This window comes from Caloenas nicobarica, chromosome 15, assembly GCF_036013445.1.
Source record: "Caloenas nicobarica isolate bCalNic1 chromosome 15, bCalNic1.hap1, whole genome shotgun sequence".
Taxonomy (NCBI): domain Eukaryota; kingdom Metazoa; phylum Chordata; class Aves; order Columbiformes; family Columbidae; genus Caloenas; species Caloenas nicobarica.
Window position 1 is genome coordinate 17373397 of NC_088259.1, and position 18329 is coordinate 17391725.

The 18329-nt window shown below is 41.5% G+C and overlaps 2 protein-coding genes across 14 annotated transcripts in view; one reads left to right on the forward strand and one right to left on the reverse strand.

Moving 5' to 3' along the window:
* ZMYND8 (zinc finger MYND-type containing 8) overlaps positions 1-6129 on the forward strand; it is a 52677-nt gene extending 46548 nt beyond the window's left edge. For 5 of the 8 annotated variants that reach the window (XM_065645361.1, XM_065645360.1, XM_065645364.1 and 2 more), the window contains one exon: positions 4652-6129. In XM_065645361.1, coding sequence (XP_065501433.1) covers positions 4652-4753 — 102 coding nt within the window. In that variant the 3' untranslated portion in view covers positions 4754-6129. Of the gene's footprint in view, positions 1-303 lie in introns of all 8 variants that reach the window. The other 3 variants (XR_010607029.1, XM_065645366.1, XM_065645363.1) reach the window with 3 other exon arrangements.
* A 6435-nt stretch (positions 6130-12564) lies between these two features.
* EYA2 (EYA transcriptional coactivator and phosphatase 2) overlaps positions 12565-18329 on the reverse strand; it is a 93490-nt gene continuing 87725 nt past the window's right edge. For 5 of the 6 annotated variants that reach the window (XM_065645368.1, XM_065645370.1, XM_065645367.1 and 2 more), the window contains 3 exons: positions 17842-17963; positions 16952-17052; positions 12565-13626 (listed from right to left, as the gene is read on the reverse strand). In XM_065645368.1, the coding sequence (XP_065501440.1) occupies positions 13546-13626; positions 16952-17052; positions 17842-17963 (304 nt within the window). In that variant the 3' untranslated portion in view covers positions 12565-13545. The remainder of the gene's footprint in view (positions 13627-16951; positions 17053-17841; positions 17964-18329) is intronic. The other variant, XM_065645372.1, reaches the window with a different exon arrangement.

An 18329-nucleotide genomic window follows, 5' to 3' on the forward strand; every position in this document is an offset into this window, starting at 1 on the left:
GTGGTTAGTTCCAACAAAAATAGTATGTAAGATTTCTCTGAAACCTACCCCTAAGGCTTCCCTGGATCAGCCAGGAATTTGTGACCATTTGCATATTTCAGAGAGTGTGATTTGGGGAGTAAGACAGGGAGTTGTGGTTTGGTTTTTTTTCTTCATCTTGGCAAAAAAAAAAAAAAAAAAAATCTCTCCTCCTGTCCTCTGGGAACACCCTTTCCCTTCACTCATTCCCAATAAAACCTTGTGTTGGCTTGACTCATCCTTCCAGCCAAAGGGGACTGGACCTCTTTCTCTCTCTCTCTCCAGGACCCATCAGTGTAGCTTCTGGTCTGGATCTTTCGATACAAGTTGCCTTCTGATAAGCAATACTGACTGCAGCACTTCCAAGCCCTTCTTGCCTGGGGGTTCAGAGGCCAAGCTCAAGACCTGCATTCAAATCAACTTACTTTCTCCCAACAGACTGCCACTAGGGTACCACAACCTTCCATAACACTGATACAACAATTCACCTGGATCTACACTTAACGGAGCAGTGTGCAGTTTTGAAATCCTCCATAGCATCTACTCTGATAGTATTCAGTAGGCAAGGATGAGCAAATGCTCTAATAAAAGGGACTTAACATTGCATATATAGATAATGTTTATAGAGAAGATTCTGCTTTATAGGTAGGGCTTGACTATTAGCAATTTCAGCATTGTTTTTCTTCTGCCCTTGCAAGATTTATTCAATGAAAAATTTTATGGGGGGGGCTCATCCTTCAAACCTTTACACATGGTCCCTCACATCAGTAGGAGCCTTGTTATATTTTAAAAAATTAAAAGCAAACGAATTTTGTAGTATTGTGATTCCAGCATGATGTCTCATTGAGATAGTCCTATAGAATTGGGAAGCATAGTAAACTAGAGAGCTGTGTTCATTTCTTGACACTTTTGCTACTGTCTGGTGTTAGATCTCTGGGCTTGACATGTAAGGTAAGGGAGTAACTTGGGAAGCAGATGTGAAGAGGGGAAGAAGGATGTGCTGTTCCACCTGTATTCGCTGTGGTGAAGTTAGTTAAACTCTGGCTCACTCAATGTTCATATGCATTGTTTGTGGCAGCACAACCTTTGTATTACTGGGGAAGTAGAGGATGGGAGAAAATCAATTACCTAAAACTTTCGCCAGGGAATATTCCAGTTATACAAATCTGGAATTGCTTTCACATAGATATTCAACCTGAAGCATCATGCTGTATACATTGATCATGTTCATAATTTGAATTTTGTTTTATTAACAAAGAAGTAACCTGTGAATTCATAAAGATGCAAATTTTTAACACAAACAAAACATCCAACATAAATTTCATTTAATAATAATAATAACAACTAGGTGGAATTTCTGTAAAAGCTGAGACTTCTACTGAGGCTGCCTGTGCTGTCTCTGCAGATAGCAACAGGTGTGACCAGCAACCAGCCTATAAAACTGGTCCAGGTACCGCAGACCACCACCTATATTCCAACCACTCAACCCACAATTGTAAGTACAATATCATAATTTAAAGTCTGCAGTAGTGCTGTTCCTGGCATTAAAATTGCTCAGTATTTCTGGGGGGTTGTCTCCGTCTGCCGTTCTGTCAAGATATGAATTCACTGGTATAGTCTCAACTTGCAGTGCAAAATGTCTTATTTTGCCATGCAACATTCCACCCTTTCATTTCATAATTCATTATCACAAGGATTTAGAAATTGTTATTAAGTATAGCAAAGGCACCAAGGACAGTCAGACTTCCAGTTTATGTTATTATGTTAGTTATTTGCCCGTTTCATGTATATACTTGACCACAACATGAATGTAAATATATAGAATTCATTTAAAATATCTTTTAAATATCTTTTTGTCTATGGTATCCTAAAGAGATTTAATTAATTCTGAGCTATGCTTGATATTCCTGTGACATCTCAGTAACTATAAAAGAAAATATGCATTCATCAGTAGTGTATCTCCCATGCAGTCTTGCACATTAGCGTTATGAAATTATGAGAAATAGCATTGGAATCAGACCTGGGGTTTTTCTGTCAAAGAGTTAACCAAGGACACTTGAACTCCCTAGTGACAGTCACGGGAGAATGGGACAGAAGCGAGTTGGATTGTTGTGTTTTATGCACCGTGCTATCCCATTCTTTCAACCAGTTGTGTTCTGCAGCGCTCACCTCCGGGTCAGCGTGGCGTCTGAGCTGACCTTCTTCTTACCAGAAGGAAACCTGGTGCTACCGCGCTGGTAACGGGACGGCACGCTCGTGTCTCCGTGGGGGTTCCACAGAGCAGCCCGTGTGTGGACAACTTCAGTTCATTTTCTGACTGAAGTTAGATAATTTAGAATAGTAACTATGTACCACTTTAATGGCGTATCTTAATCACACTGTGATCATGAGGCCTAATTTGCTCTGGGTGTTACTGTGCCGTTCTCCTTGCAGACACACGCGTGTCCCTGCACACCTCTGCGGGTGTGCGCGTCCACGCAGCGTTTCCCAGCCATCCTGTTCCACACAAACGCTACTGCTCTGAGTGGGGATCAGGACTTTTCACATTCCTCGCAGCATTTTAACTCATTTTGTCTCAACTGAGAGCACCGTGCAACTTTGCGGCATTGGCCCGAAGTTGCTTGGACTGAATTACCATAACAACAGGGTTTTATAGGTGTTTTAAAATCAAGTAGCAAACATCAGAGATGTTAGGCTCTTTTGTGAATAGCTGAGAGGTTGTAAGATCATAAGGTGGGTTTGTGTAATATTCAGAAAAATGGCAGTTACCTTCATCAGTTTTCTGTAATACAAAGTGTATTGAGTTATGTAAAGCATAATTGGAAAGTCTGAAAGGTTTCAACCTTTATTTGTGCATGTTTAAAAGTTTGTACACATTGCATTAGTCCTGCACAGCTACAGACACCTCTGTATTCTAATGGCTGCACGTGCAATTTAAACAATTTTAAACCTTACTGCATGTTTAATATGTATGCAAAATGTACGTATGTGTAAAACTGGCAGAGGTGGAAATTTTACCTCTCAGGGAATGATCTTAACACATTTAAGGAGTTTCACACATTCCATATCCCAATCACTATAAGAACTGAAAGTTAATTTTTTCATTTGTGTACGTGTGAATATTTAAAAGGCGACTGCGGCAACCTGAATTTCCCTACCTGTAGTACTAACAGTGACTTACATAGTGGCTTGTTTAGGGTTCGGTTTGCGCTTTGTTTCTAACCAGGAATTTCTTCCTCTGAACAACTTCCAGTGTATCTTCTGGGTACCATTTCCGTGGAACCCTCTATATGCAGCTAAAATAATTACAAAATGACGGTAATCTTGAATTACTTTAGCAAATTGGTTCCATATTTGGTTTTTATTCTTTCTGCAGTTAACATGATGTAAAAATATGAATTCATCGTCTTTGCATTCCAGGGAATGGAATGAGTAGGCTTCTGGAAGGCACAGACCTTGTCACAGAGGAGCTGATAAACACTCTAGGCTGTAATCCAGCCCAGCAGAGAAGCTCACAATCTTTGTTGAATACTGTTAAGACACTATTGTGGTTTCTTAAAACAGTGTGGGGCAACATTGGGCTTCAGTGAACTTTATTTCTTCTTCCGTGTTCTCTTTGGAATGTCACACTACCATCGGGGGAAGATCTGTGCATCCCTTTCAGATCCTTCAATATCTCACTCCTGTTTCTTCCACAAAATATCGTGAACTGAAATGGATGCGTTTGTTTGCTCACCAGTCGGGCATCACTGGAATTGTATCCAAACATACTCGCAGTTTGTATGGTAAAGGCATTTCTAGACTTCCTCACATTTTTGGAGGAAGGTTAAGATACAGACTTCAGATTCAATAAATCGTTTTCCAGATCTTCCAGAGTGATGTGACCTTGACCAGATTGTTTAACGTTCTTGTGCCTTTGTCTCTGCATCTGTAGAATCGATTGCCACCTATAGAGATGTCCTGAAACTTCATTTGTTGAGATTTATAAATCATGATGGAAGTATGATGGAAGTGAAAAGTTTATTATATATGAATATTTTTACAGGGTGCATAAGACAGGTCCCAGTAATGCTGATGTTTTTGTTATTGATTTGTGCAAAATTTAACTTAAGTACTTTTTTCTTCAAATGGATGTTCTTTGTTTTCTTCTCTGAATGCACAGGGGAGTTTCTTTTGGGGAAAAAAATATTTAATTAGTGTGTAACAAGAATATACTTATAAACAAGGGTATTTTTGTACTCCACTTTGATTTTTCAAAACTTTTTCAAACGACAAAGTATTTTCTAAGCCCCTTTTCCTCTTCCCATGTATTAGTTTGGGGAAAATACATAACTGGATGTAGTAACTATGAAAATCTAATTCTCCAAGCACAGACAGTGTATACAGTACCTACAGGACCACCTGTCCCTGTAATTATATAGTAATAATAATACAGAAAAACTCTTGGCTCTAGGAAAGCAATACGCTACTTTCTACCCTGGCATGAGGTAATATTGTGGTAATAAAGGTATTAATTCTTGCACAAAATTGGAGCTTGTTCTGGATTTTCCCTGGAAAATAAATCTCTATTTCTGTGGTCATGTTCATGTGACCTTTAACATAACGATATGTTTCTCTTGGTTTTAATCCACAGACCATTCCTGTAGTGGTAAGTCCTTCTGCTGGGACAGTGGCAATGAGAACTGGAGTTCAGTATGTTCAGACCACAATGCCAGTCCAAGTACGAAGAGTCTAACTGCTAACAAGAAGTCCATACAATTGGTGGAATAAATAAATCTAATAGAAATGTGAAAAATAAACACAGTTCTTTGGATTAACCTCAAAGGTTCAGACTTTAGCTTTGTATATGTGTACAAAGCATTGACTACACTACATTAATGTAAAGCATTAGCGCTGGCTTAGAAAAGCTAAGGACAGGTAAGATCCATATTAAATCTATGCTTCTTTTGTAAATAATGTACAATTTGTGGATGTCATTAAGAGTACCATCTCCTTTTTATATTTGTATTGACTTTAACTTATAAGGAGCGTTTGAAGTTGGAAAAGGAAGGTTTAAAACAGCCTTATCACAAGCTAACACTGAAAACCGGTCTTGGGAAATGGCAGTTATGCATCAAATAATATAATCATGAGAACCCGAACAAGTCAATTTGTATTTGGAATTTTTAAAAATTCTGCGCTTTGAAACTCTTGTAGAATTTCTTTGAGCAAGCAAATGATGAAGGGTAACTTTTAAAATTGTATTAGGCCAATTATGACATTTCCGTTCCGCAGACCTGAAATACATAAAGATTGACAATGTTTTTTACAATGGCTAGACTGTTGAAATCGTTTACAGGTTACAATTATGTTAAAATTTCCTTCAGTCTAATATCAGAAAAGTTGGAGAGTGTAATGCCAGGTGCTTGTAGCATGATTTTTGATCATTGATATCCAAGACTGAGGAAAGTAAAGTTTTTTCCTATGCTTCACAGTTCAGTTTGCTTTTTTAAAAAATCCTCCAAAAAGGACTTTGAGAAGCTTTTTGAATGGAACAAGAACTAGGTGTGGAGAAAAACGTGGATCGGGAATGATGGGCAAAGGACTTTTGATGCTAGGCCAGAGCATGTATTATTTATATGATGGAATTTATGTTTTTCTGTAAGCATGAAGCAGTACAGTATGAGAGAAAGTAACCCCTGGAAATGCTGTCTGTTACACTTATACTGTAGTACCATTTTGTATGTTGTGTAAAACGAAAGCATTGAACAAAGCAAAGGTGATGTATGTATATGAGAAAATTAATTGTATGATATCATTCCAGTACATTCTGTTGTACATTTTAGTCATGTTGATTTCCCCCATTGTTTATAAAAGAATGCGGTTTGTACAGTCTCCAGCTAGTACCCATATTAGAGGGAAAAAAGTATTAGGAAAAAAAAAGCGAGAACAGACTATTCGTGAATTGCAGTTGTGTCAAAAATAGCCTAGCTGGCCTTATTTGTGAAGCATAATTGCTTTTAGCATATGGAAGTATTTTTTCACATTTTCTTTGTATAAAATTTGTATTAAACTTAAATATCTTTTTTGACAATTGTGTTTCTTTGTGACTAAGACAGGTGACACACACGATATGCTTTGGGTTTCTCCAATTTTTCAAGAAGCATCACAATTTTTTAATTAAATTGTTTTAGAAAAATGTTCTGCGTTCCTGGATTTCCAGTTTTGTTGCAATCTGGATGAACGTTCATTTCTGCACAGTCTCCAGATCATAGATAATTTCACTTGTTTGGGATCTTCTGTCTCAGAAGTGGGACCTTTGCATCCAAGCCTGTCAAATTTGAGAAAAACGAAGCAGTGCTGGCAGTCTGTAAATAAGAAGCTGTTTATGTATGTAAAACTCAGTAGCATCTATTTGCTCTCAGTTTTAACAGCAGCAAAGGTCCATTGCTTGTTGTGTAACGTTTCCATGTTGGTTAGATTTGGGTTGGACCGATTTGCATGGTGTGGTGAGGTGTGTTCGTGGGTTAGACGTGGGGACTTCAGGCTGAGGAGGGTTGGAGCCCTCCCAGAGAGCGTGAACTGGGCAGGACTGTGTGTGTCTGAATTGTCTGGGAGAAGGAACAGGGAGCTGATGAAACAGCTGTCGATTCTTACTGTGAATAATGGATAAAGCTCTACTCCTGTAGTTACTTGGTTACATGTATTTGTAGAACAACTAAAGTTAAAGTTCCTGGTGCTACTGTTTAAAGAAAAGCGCAAATCCTGAAAGCTTGCAATGGTGTTTTGGCATTCCTCGTGTAGTTCGAATGCTGCTACCGCTGCAACAAGCTCCTGTGTTAGGAGGCAAAAGGAAAGAGGTGAACAAGCCAGAAATCGTTACTGGAAACCATACTGCATTCTGAAGCCTGTTCCAACCTGTAGGTTTTGGTTTAGTTTTTAAAATGGACACTGCTTTTTCTATAAAAGAGTTTTCCTTACATATGAGAAATAATAGATGACCAAATCCTAGTAAAGATAAATATAAATAACTCCCAACAAGAGTTATCAGGTCAAGGTCGAAGTATCATCTTGGATGTTCTGGTGACTGGATTTTTCCACATTTTAGCTAGTTACAGTGTGAAGTTATTTGTTTTTCCGAAGGTTGTCTTGAGCTAACTAAAGTGAAGGAAAGCACATCTGTGGCTTGCACATTAGGGGAGAAGATGACACTAATGCGATATAGATTTAAAAGATAGGTTGTGACTAATGTATGATTGAATACCATGACTAGGCATAAGCTGCATCCATTACTTGTGGCTGGATTATCCCTCTACCTTGTGAAGTGTATCCCTTGTTTATTTCAGATCCAAGTTTGGGAAAAATTCCTGTGCTGGGTCTGGAATTTCTACCTCCCTCTGGTGGTGAAGGTTCACAGAATCACAGAATCACAGAATGTTAGGGATTGGAAGGGACCTCAAAAGATCATCTGGTCCAATCCCCCTGCCGGAGCAGGAACACCTAGGTGAGGTTACACAGGGAGGCGTCCAGGCGGGTTTTGAATGTCTCCAGAGAAGGAGACTCCACAACCTCCCTGGGCAGCCTGTTCCAGTGCTCTGTCACCCTCACTGAGAAGAAGTTTCTTCTCAAATTTAAGTGGAACCTCTTGTGTTCCAGCTTGAACCCATTACCCCTTGTCTTACTGTTGGTTGTCACCGAGAAGAGCCTGGCTCCATCCTCGTGACACCCACGCTTTATATATTTATAAACATTGATGAGGTCACCCCTCAGTCTCCTCTTCTCCAAGCTAAAGAGACCCAGCTCCATCAGCCTTGCCTCATAAGGGAGATGCTCCACTCCCTTAATCATCTTTGTGGCCCTGCGCTGGACTCTCTCCAGCAGTTCCCTGTCCTTCTGGAACTGAGGGGCCCAGACCTGGACACAATATTCCAGATGAGGTCTCACCAGGGCAGAGTAGAGGGGAAGGAGAACCTCTCTGGACCTACTGACCACCCCCCAAGTTGTGGTACCTGAGTCCTGGGTTGAAGACAGTCTGGGTGGCCGCCCTGTCATCGCTGTGCTGCAAAGGGATGCCAATGATCAGCTGTTGAGTCGAGGGAGGCCGGGGTTAGTAAATTATAAACAATGAGAAGCCTCTTTGGCCATATACCATCTTGGGAAAGCTTGTTTTCACCCTTCAGCTACAGGCACTGGGTGTCCCTCAGGTTTGCCGTCCTCTGTTATAACCTACTGAAAGACAGGTGGGCCTATTACTGCTGATTCCTATGGTTTGGGGGACAAAATTAACTTGTCTTGGAGTTTGAGCTTGGAAATCTCTATTATTATCACCTGTTATCATATGGGCCTTCAGTTATGAAGGAGATGGACACTGGTGTTCCTTATCTGGGCCAGCCAACTCCAAAGCTTTACCAAGCGGTGGCAGTGCTCTCCCAGCTTGAGCATTGCTTAAGGCAGGCAGAAGCTAATACTGCACCCAAGGTGCTCTGGGGCTTCGTTTTAGGCCCCAAATGGTGTGATCTGGATGGAGTTTACCACAGCGAGGTTCCATCACAGCCTGGCGTTGGCACAGGGATGTGAGGAGCAGACCCGGCTGGCGGCTCTGGCTGCAGAGCCCCTTGCGTTTGCCCTGGCACCGCGGGCTGGCTGCGGACGCGGGGTTAAGAACTTGCCACCAGTCGTGCTGTCACCTTCTCATGCTGGTGCTGTAGTGAAGGCGCTTTTCAGCACTTAGAGCCTAGAAATCTAAGTGCTTATGTTGCAGAGGGACGTGGAGCAGCCAGAGGAGCGTCATCCATCCAGAGCCAGAGGCTGCCATGTTTTCATCCTCCTCAGCACAGTGTGTCAGCTCAAGGGGGTGTGAGAGGTGCTGCCACCCTGGAAACGTGCCTGAGCTTTAAGCCTGGCTCAGTCGAGGCTCATCGGCAGCCCACCACATGCTGGGACTTCATCCTTTACACAGAGGCAGAACCATGGGACCAAACTCCCTCTGAAGTTACCCTCTCTTGGTGAGTTGTAGTGGCAAGTTTTTCAAATGATTGTACAACCGCACCTTAATTGAGGGCATTTTAGAAACAATGAGATTCCTATTTTTCTTCCCTTTTAAAAACTCATTTTTATAACAAAATACCACTCTAGAGTACTTGCCCAACGTTAGCCCTGCTGTGCTTGCCTGACCTGTCCAGTTGTGTTCCTCAGGAAAATGGCTGAATGCGGAGAATTCCAAACACTCATCAGGTAAGAGGCTGTGACACCAGAATTCGGGACCTCACACCCCGAGGTTCTGTTAACCAGCTCTGGGGACATTCCTGCTTTGTGGGGCTCGCAGTGGAGCCCAGCTGCCCTCAGGTGGTCCGATGGAAATGCTGCATGAAAAATTCAGTACAGGACAGGTAAAACCATGCAATTATGTGTCCTTCCCTCCGAGTGATGACATGTGGGTTTGCAATTGTTTATTTGCAGTTTTGTGTTTATTTAAAAAAATGCTATATTCTGTTGTTGCATGTCACATATTTAAAGCTGGGCAAGTCCCGGGTATGATTTTTGTCAAAGTCGTTTTCAGAAATGGTTTGCATCCAGGTTCTGGATTAGCAGAATGACTACACACTTGAAGGCAGAGATCTAAGAAAGTATTCTCTTCTGGTGTGTATCATCTCAATGTTTTTTTTGGTTGTTAAGGGCTATATTTGCTTTGCGTTGCACTCCACAGCTTACTAGAAGTGGCAGTTGAGAGCAGATGGGTGGAAAGACTCTCAGGATAAGGTTAATGTGGGGAAGAAAAAAAGTCTTCTGTTTGCAGTCCTTTATGTGCAGAGAATGCCGGGAAGTGCAGGTGCGTGCTGTGGAGCAGTCCCTGCAAAACTCAGTTAGGCTTTTGCAAAAGGAGTGTTATGTGGGTGCAGTGTGGCAAGACTGGCTGTGTAAGCTCAAAGTGGGGGCTGTGTGTGTGTATATATATATATATATATATATATATATCTCGGGTAAGGCACCCCGAGCTAAGAAACGTACTTGAGCTTTAAGCCAGGCCAAAGCATGAGCAGAGCTGAAATTTGAGATGCTGAGCAAGATGCAGTCTTGGAAAACGGTGCAGCAGTAGCAACTCAGTCAAATTCCTCTCCAAGGCAGCGCTTGCAGGGCCCAGAGGTGCCAGGAAAAGCAACTGTGCCCAGAAAGGTGGTTTCCAATCCCCATCTGCTGCGAGGATTCCGTGACTCCTGATTCCCAGTGGCAGCACAACTCAGGGATCCGTCTTCATTTCTGAATGATCTTTTTGTTGTGATTACAAATTTTCCAGTATGTGTGTTGCTTCTTTTGTTACTTCTCATTTTAAGTGTTCAGCAAGTTCCCTGTTCTCAGGATGAAAATGTGGCTCCTCTGCTACAACTGAACAGGAATGAATATTTCGAAGGGGTTTGCATGACGTGATTTGAGGCGCGGATTGTCACCACTTAGTGTTAGCATTTTAAGTCCCGGATTATTCAGAAGTCACACACATATGTCTGGGGCCCAAGTGGTGGCGGAGGCTCACACTAGCAATGGCGTCTTCACCCTGGCTGGCAGGTGAGACTCCACTTCCTTTACAAAACATTCAAAACCTGTTAAGATGATGGCATAGAAAGGATCTGAGCATGAAATTATGAGAACATTAGCAATCTGTAATTGGTAGTTTTAAAAAGCTGATTTCTTTTACTCTGCAGCATTGTATTCATATTAGTTATCTCTAAGGAAACGATAAAAGATACTCTTGGAAATGTAAGGGATGTCATGCCGGTATACACGTGTTGGTGGTTTTTTTCCTGTCTGGGAAAGTATTTTGGCCCTTGAAGTGTTAGGAATGAGCTGTGAGAACAGCTGCTGCGCCCTCGTGCTTACAGCCCCAATCAAGACTTCAACCCCTGTGAGCTCACCAGATGGGTCTTTCATGTCCCCTTTTCTATTTAAGATACAAAATGTCCATATTAGAGGTTCAGACATGTACTAACATACTAAACATTTAATGACAGAACAGATTTTGGTATCAGCTTGGTTTACTCGCCTCTGATCCAGCTATACTGCAACTTATTTGGGAACCTTGTCACATCATAGTTGTACTCCAGTCTGGTTAGTGACATGACTAAGCAAGGATTTTATGCTGTAACAATGTACAAACACATAAAAACACAGGTGAAAGAGCTGAGCAAGTCCTGTACATGTGTGTATGTCTGTTCCTGGGCCTTTTGTATGTTCATGAGTAAAAAGTTATTGTAGATCCTCTCTTGTAGCCATCATGGGTTCCTTGGAACAGTCAATCCTGACATTCTTGCTGTAGGGAGAGATGAGCACATGCCACAATGACTGAGAGAAGTGGAATGCCTGGCTAACGAGCAAGGGTCTAGTGCTGGTGTACACCAGCCTGACATGCCGTGGGTAAGTAAAACTTGTTAACCGGGAGGAATATGGAGGAATCACAGCAATGGTATGTGGAACACGTGCAGACACTAACAAAGAACAGGCCCGAAGCTCTGCAGAGAACTTTGGAGACAGAAACAAGAGACCTTGAGAATCTTTAAATACATTCAAAAAGCAAAATATTGTAAGAAGCTTCAGGGATGGGCGGGAGCAGGAATCAGTACTCAGACAATCCACTGAAATAAGGCAGGTGTTAAATTTGGGGTTTCAAAGAAGTGCAATTAGCTGATCGACAGGGTGTCAAAGTTGAAGCTGTGTTTCTTTGGAGTCTGCTATCCCTGGCATTTGTTCCTCTTTCAAAGGTTTTGTTTACAGGTGTGCTTATCTTGCAAGCATCAGTCAGTTCTCCATTGAGTTTGATTTCCTTGACTTGAGATAAAACTTCCTATTTGTGACAGTCTTACCGCTGGAAAACCTTGAGGGAAAAAACTCTGCTGGAGTTGCTTCTCAGCAGGCCCTGAGACAAGTAACACCTCTGCTAGAAAAATCGCATTTAATTTTGCGTTGTACTCAGCTCGGAGAGCAGCTCTCTGCAAATGCCTCCAGAGCATGGACTGACAGGATGGTTCTGGTCACGCCTGCTGTTGACAAGTGTAGCCAACATGCTTTACAGCTGCTGCATGGCTGCTGCCTTTTGAGCCAAAGACTTAGATCAGGTTATTTTGAGATCAGATTTTCTCTTTTAGTCCAGCAGAAAATCCCCTCTTAGATCTAGCAGTGAATCTGTTTCCTGAGGTAAATGTTTTTAGACATTAGGAGGCTCACTCAGCGTTGTGTAGCACTTGTGTCACACTTATAACTTGTGTAACCCTTCCTTGTTTGATCACTATTCACACCTGATAGATAAGGGGATTATATCTCTCCAGCACCTTGTGCCAGGGAGGCTCTGATCCTTCTGAGGTTTTTTTGGTGCCGCAGCAAGCAAGAAGGAGCAGTTTTGAAAGTGAATTACAGATTCATCCAAGCCCAGAGAACTGAAATATTTTGATAGCAAGAATTAACTGGCCAGCTCAGCAGAAATCCTAAAGCTGAAGCTTACTTGTAGATGCATTTATTTACATAAAAATAAATATGCACAGCTGCAGTATTTGCTTGCTCTTTATCTTCTTTTGCAGGAAAGTGAGATTTGCCGAGTGCCCATGTTCTCTCTCAGTGGACACAGTTGCTGTGTTCAGTCCTTGCCCCACCAACACACAGAAGAGCTGGGTACCGGCTCCAGTTTGCTTCTAGAATAACCCCACCTTGAAATGGCGAGTATGTATTCTACATATTCCTCTAGATGCAAGAGCAGCTGGAGACAAGGCAGGTAATCTAGTCCCCCAAAATGTAAACATGTTTTTATTTGATGCCTTTCACTCATCACAAGGTACTTTTTCCCCAACCCCCAAAACCAAGATGGCAGCATAAGGCACCGTGTAGACACATGCACAGTCCACATACCATCTATGTAGGATTTAAAACACATCTATTGTTCTTACCAACAGTACCATGTGTCCTTATTATTCATGTACACAATATGATTTTCCCCAGAGTTTGTTCTGGAGAAATGAACAATTAATTTAGAATGGTAAGACCTTCCCCCACCCACCCCAAAAAGCCAGATTAAAAACACAGGTACAGAGCTTAATACCAGAGTAATGAGATTAGTTCATAAATTAAAAAAATACCAAAAAAAAAATCAACAGTTTCACTCTTATTTTCAGAAGGTCCCATGTGATGTGATGTATTGTGCAGAGACTCCTTACTACGTCCTCTTCCCCTTTCAAAAGCAAGAAAACTGACAAGTTGCCCCAAGACTTCTAGTGTTTGTTGTTGATGGCAAAAGGGCAGTTACAGCTCTACCCCTCCGGCTTAACCAGGTAACTGCAGGATCCCCAGCGAGTTAGCTGGAGGCTTTTCCTCTGTCCAAAGGAAGAAGGACTTGATACAATGTTCTTTGGCTGCAAGTTCTTAAAGGCTTCCATTGAAAGGGTTCTCCTTCAAAAAAAAGAAAAACTGCAGTTGCTGTGGGATTTTTTTAATAAGAAAATGTTGAGGAATAGGTGGAACCGATGTAATATTTTGAGTGAAGCCCTCACAGTGCTAAGATGTTGGGGTCTGCTACAAATATTCAAGTTCCAAGGCGTGCCGAAGAGCTTCCAGGTCGGCGTGACAAGAGATTCTCCAGAATGGCATGTTGTGCTAGAGTGAAACCAAAAGAGGGTATTTTTTGGTTTTTATTTAATACTGAGATCAAAACAACTTTCTTAGTTTGCACCTTCAGGAACAGAGCGTTGTCCTTGGGCCACCAGGTTGTCACAGTGTCACAGGCAAGGAGGCTCATCTTAGAGAGGGAGAGAGGGAGTGGGAAGTGTCTGTTTGCTGATGTGTTTCTCGTATGCAGAGAAGACAGATCCTCCAGAATCTACAAGTGTCCTGCCTCAGAGATGATGGAGGATGTGGGCTGACTTTCTGAATGTACTAGCTACTAAACTTTACTATTTTTTTTCTCATGGATTAATTAGGAATGTTTCTAGAACTGCAGTATTTCATCACTAGTGTTGTCAGCGCTTCACAGACAAGTAAAAGATATATATCATAAAAGGAAGTTATTAAAATTTATAAAAATGTAAACAAAGGAATAAAATACCACACAGAGTACCAAAATGCCTTGTAACAATTCCCTTTCCAAGTTAACTGGAGCAGTAGGTCATACTGCATTTTCTGTAAATGTAGGAACTGGTATCATTGCTCAGATCAATTATTGATTTGGTGTAACACTGCTGCCTTAGAGAAAGCTACAACAGGCTTGGAAGACAGCCTGTCCCCAAAAACTTTCCTGGTTTTGAGAGACTATCTTCTTCTCCTGCGTCCCTGTTTCTCAGTTTACATTTACTGTGATAAATTGGAATTCATGTATACACCTGTGCAAGTTCTAACCAGCCAGTTCCACTTGAAGTCTTAACATCTGGACAAAATCTGGAAAGGTAGACTACCTGTGACCTACTGTGTATCTTCTTCACAATATCCTGATGAATCTCTTGAAAATTGTAAATATACTCTAGGAAAACAAGACTCGCAGCTGAAAGAGGACAAAGTATCAACTTTTTGAAGTGCAGTGGAACAAGTACAGTTCAATTACGCAGGGGACCTGAGATGGAAACTGTAATGTGATAAGGTAAAAACAGTGCTCTGAAAGCATCTTTATAACAATGTAGTTCTGCAATCATTATCAATAGCAGCAATCCCCATGGTTGCTTGCAAAGAGATAACCTCAAAATAATTAGAACTTGCTTTTAGATGTTAAATACAACTTTTTGTGGTATGTTCTGGTAAGCCTGGGGTTTGAGCTGGATTTGTTTATTCTCCAAAACAGTTAAAGCAGTTTTACCTTAGATCAAAACCACAGCTCATTTCTGCACTTAGATTTTATAACAGCATTTGGGATTGTGATTCTCTTAGCTTCCTCCCAAAACACCAGTCTTTGCCCAGTCAGTGGTATGTATGCAGTAACAAACATATCAAAAGCCTTAACTGACAAAGCTTATTCCCCTTCCAGCACAGGAATGACATTTCTGAGTATTTTATCACGGCAAATACTTCAACTGTAACCATACTGCTGCTGTTTAAATAGCTTAGACAAAGCTTTAAAGAATCTCTGCTCCTAGCTGGATGATTCTGATGAAGGGAGATGTTCCTTTTCCAAGTGTACCTACCTGTGTAAAAAAAACCTCCAGGGTTCCAGATGTTTATTTTACAGAGTGTCTATTCACACTCCTCTGATGTTTAAATACAACTCAAGCTTCCCTCTGGTATGCTGCCTCTCAGTAAACAAATGTTTCCTTCAAGCTATTTATCAGTGTGTGCAGAGACAGCAAACAGACAGCTGAAGTTATTGGAATCCACTGCTCTGCAATTTTCGTTTAAGGGGAAAAGTTATTTCCTTCTCCTTCCCCCTCCCCTCGTTGTTATTAAACCTCTTCCATTAAATTATCTATTTTTTCTTGCTTAAATTAGAAGAAAACTTGGCCTCCCAGCCACTCCTGTTGTTCAGCATTTACAGAGTTATCACTCATCAGACAGGTGAAGAAAAATGACCCACTAAAATGGAGATATTATCAGTGCTGTTGGCAAAACAGTGAAAGGCTCTCTGCCTGCCCCCTTCCCCCCCACTTTTTTTTGTATAAAGCTCAGGTGTGTGGAAGCCCTGACTAATGATTGTCATCAATCAAGGATGGAGACAGCTCAGCAAAGAATGTGCTCTACTAATGGGAGAGCTACTTAGGCCAGGAGACACAAGCAAGAGGGCTGTTGAAATCCTGCCTGTAGAAGATTGTTGAACCTTCCCACTTCTTCCTACAGCCAGAGAGCCCTTGCAGCCTTTGATGCAGTCATGGTCACTGACCCGCTGCCTTTGAAGTACGGCACGGGGCTGTCAGAAGCAGCAGGCTATTATCACTTCACCCCAGTCATGCATTTTCTGTTCTAAAGATTAGTAAATTAAAACTCTGGCTGTTCAATTCTCATCTTGTACAATTCAGTTGATGTACCTGACTGCTCTCCTTCAGGTCTGTGGTTGGTGCTCTCTGTGTTTCTACCATTCCTGGGTTTCTGTGATACACTGATATCCCCTGTATAAGGCAGCAGGTGTTCCTTCCTGGATCTCTAACCTCTAAGCCCAAATCACCGTGAGCAGAACACAAGCTTTGGGCTCCTCAAATTTTGCTTTTATCTCTTCCAAGCTCTGGGGTCCTGGCTTTTCTCCTCTTACAGTCTACCCAAAACAAAGAAGCTTCAACTGGTCACTAAAACTCCAGTTCTCATTCCAGTCAGTGGACTGCAGATACTAATGCCTGGAGGACTCAACTGCATGCACAGGTTAGTCCATTTAACTCTTTCTAAGGCTACCTACATCAGTGGGCCACATCTGTGCCATGAGCATGAAATATTACCGAGGGCTTGTTATTCCTGACCAAAATGCTATCGCAGTTTCTGTTCTACTTCATCTTCCCATTTTGCTTGTGAAATTAATCACATTGATCCATAAATCACTGATAAAGGCAGCAACTCAGTCCTAGTCCCTTTGGTATCCACTCTAATGACGTTACACCCTATGATCTCAGTGAGTCATAAATACAAATACATGTGCATATTCTAATAAGTAATTCAAAACTAATTTCAATCATTTGGAATTTACAAAAGCAACATGTAGATCAGAAGTTCACCCTGCTTGCTCATCTGAGATCACACACTGGAGTTTTCCTTGTCATGTATTTAAAGCCTTCTTTATTAAGCAAAAGTGACTCCTGGAACACGTGACACAGCGACTACCTGAAAAATTGCACTAGCTGTCAAGGTGGGGAGATTTACAGTAAGAAATTCCTCACAAGGTTGTCAAGTATTTTGCATATTAAGAAATGAGACCGATTATAAACTGTTGGAGGGAGCTTCATTGAATGCTTAAGTAAAGAAAGGGTCATTGAAATGAAAACTTGGAAGAATCCAGCATGGTATCCACAAACTGTACCTTTTTTGCTCCCTGTTCCTCTTCAACGCCATCTCCTATTACAATATACACGGCTTTCCTTCCAAACCTTTGCATTATTCTCTCAAAACAGCTTTCTTTCCCTAAGCAACAGAAGAGAAGACAGTTTTTTATCTGGACACATACAGCAGGTGGGGCTGACATTCAGGTACCCAACTGGAGTTGGGGCCTAACTGAACTTGCTACTACATTCCTTGTTTTCTTTTGAAATTAGAACCTAACTGAATCTCCATCTCAGATAGACTCTCTCCATCTCATGACAGCTACTGGCATTTTCTTTGTCAGCTGAGGACTTACAAGTGTTGCCAGTTTTCTGTAAGCTTTGTGACTTTGATACGTGGGCTTAGACCAGCAGTGGGTAGACTGATGTGACAGTCATGGTATTCAGTTTCGAGAGCCCTCTTCTGTTCATTCTGGTTACAGTAAGAACATTCAAAAAAAATAAAGCCCCAAGCCAACCCTACCTATATTTATTAGTCACACAGCTTCATAAAGCTTATCCAGCACACTTGACCCCTCTGCAAGAATACCAGTATCCAAACGGTGTTTCTGTATGTAACAGGTCCAACCAGACCATCTTCCTCCCAGCTGAACATCCCACATGAAGTAGATGAGGGTGACTATTTTCAGCTCACTCCCCATGGGGACACTTGGGAAGACTTTGATTTTTTGATTTTTGATTTTTTTTTTTCCCTCCTGTCTGTACTAGCTTAAGTGTGGGCAGTCAGGATGTGAATTAAGAGATGCGTAAACATGGAGATAAAAATAAAGCTCATACTTTGCTTGTTGCGATCAGGTTGAATGGATGTGCCTGCCTTAAGGACAAAAAATTCAATTTCTCCTCGGTAAAGCCTAAGTTAGTTTGCTCTTACCTGTTTTTGTTGCACTGTAAATGTTTTCAATGGGGAAGACAGTGCCCAGTCCATAGAGAAGCACTTTAGCGAGAGCTGGTATAAGCTGAGTTGTGGTGACCAACACATTCACACAGTTAGGCCTAGAAAACAAAAGTTAGTAGAAGTGGCAGTCTGTGTTTCTCTCTTTTATTCTAGACTGAAAGGCAGCAGGAAGCAAACCTTTCCTGCAACTGGAAGTTCCCAAGCCACTGGAAGATTATGCAGCTAGAGACAGATAATGTGAGCACTGGTAATGTCTTTTTATCAACTTAGTAGAATGAAAAAAATATAACATAAACCAAAACTAGCAGCAGTGATGCAGCGTTACTGCATGCATGCCAGGATCTGTCTTGTGGGACTTTAAACACCATGTAGTAATGTCCGTGTTGGATGAGTGAACATGTTCAGGGATAGAATATTTTCTCCCTTTCCTACTCTTTTGTAAATCTGCTCATGTGAAAAGTGTG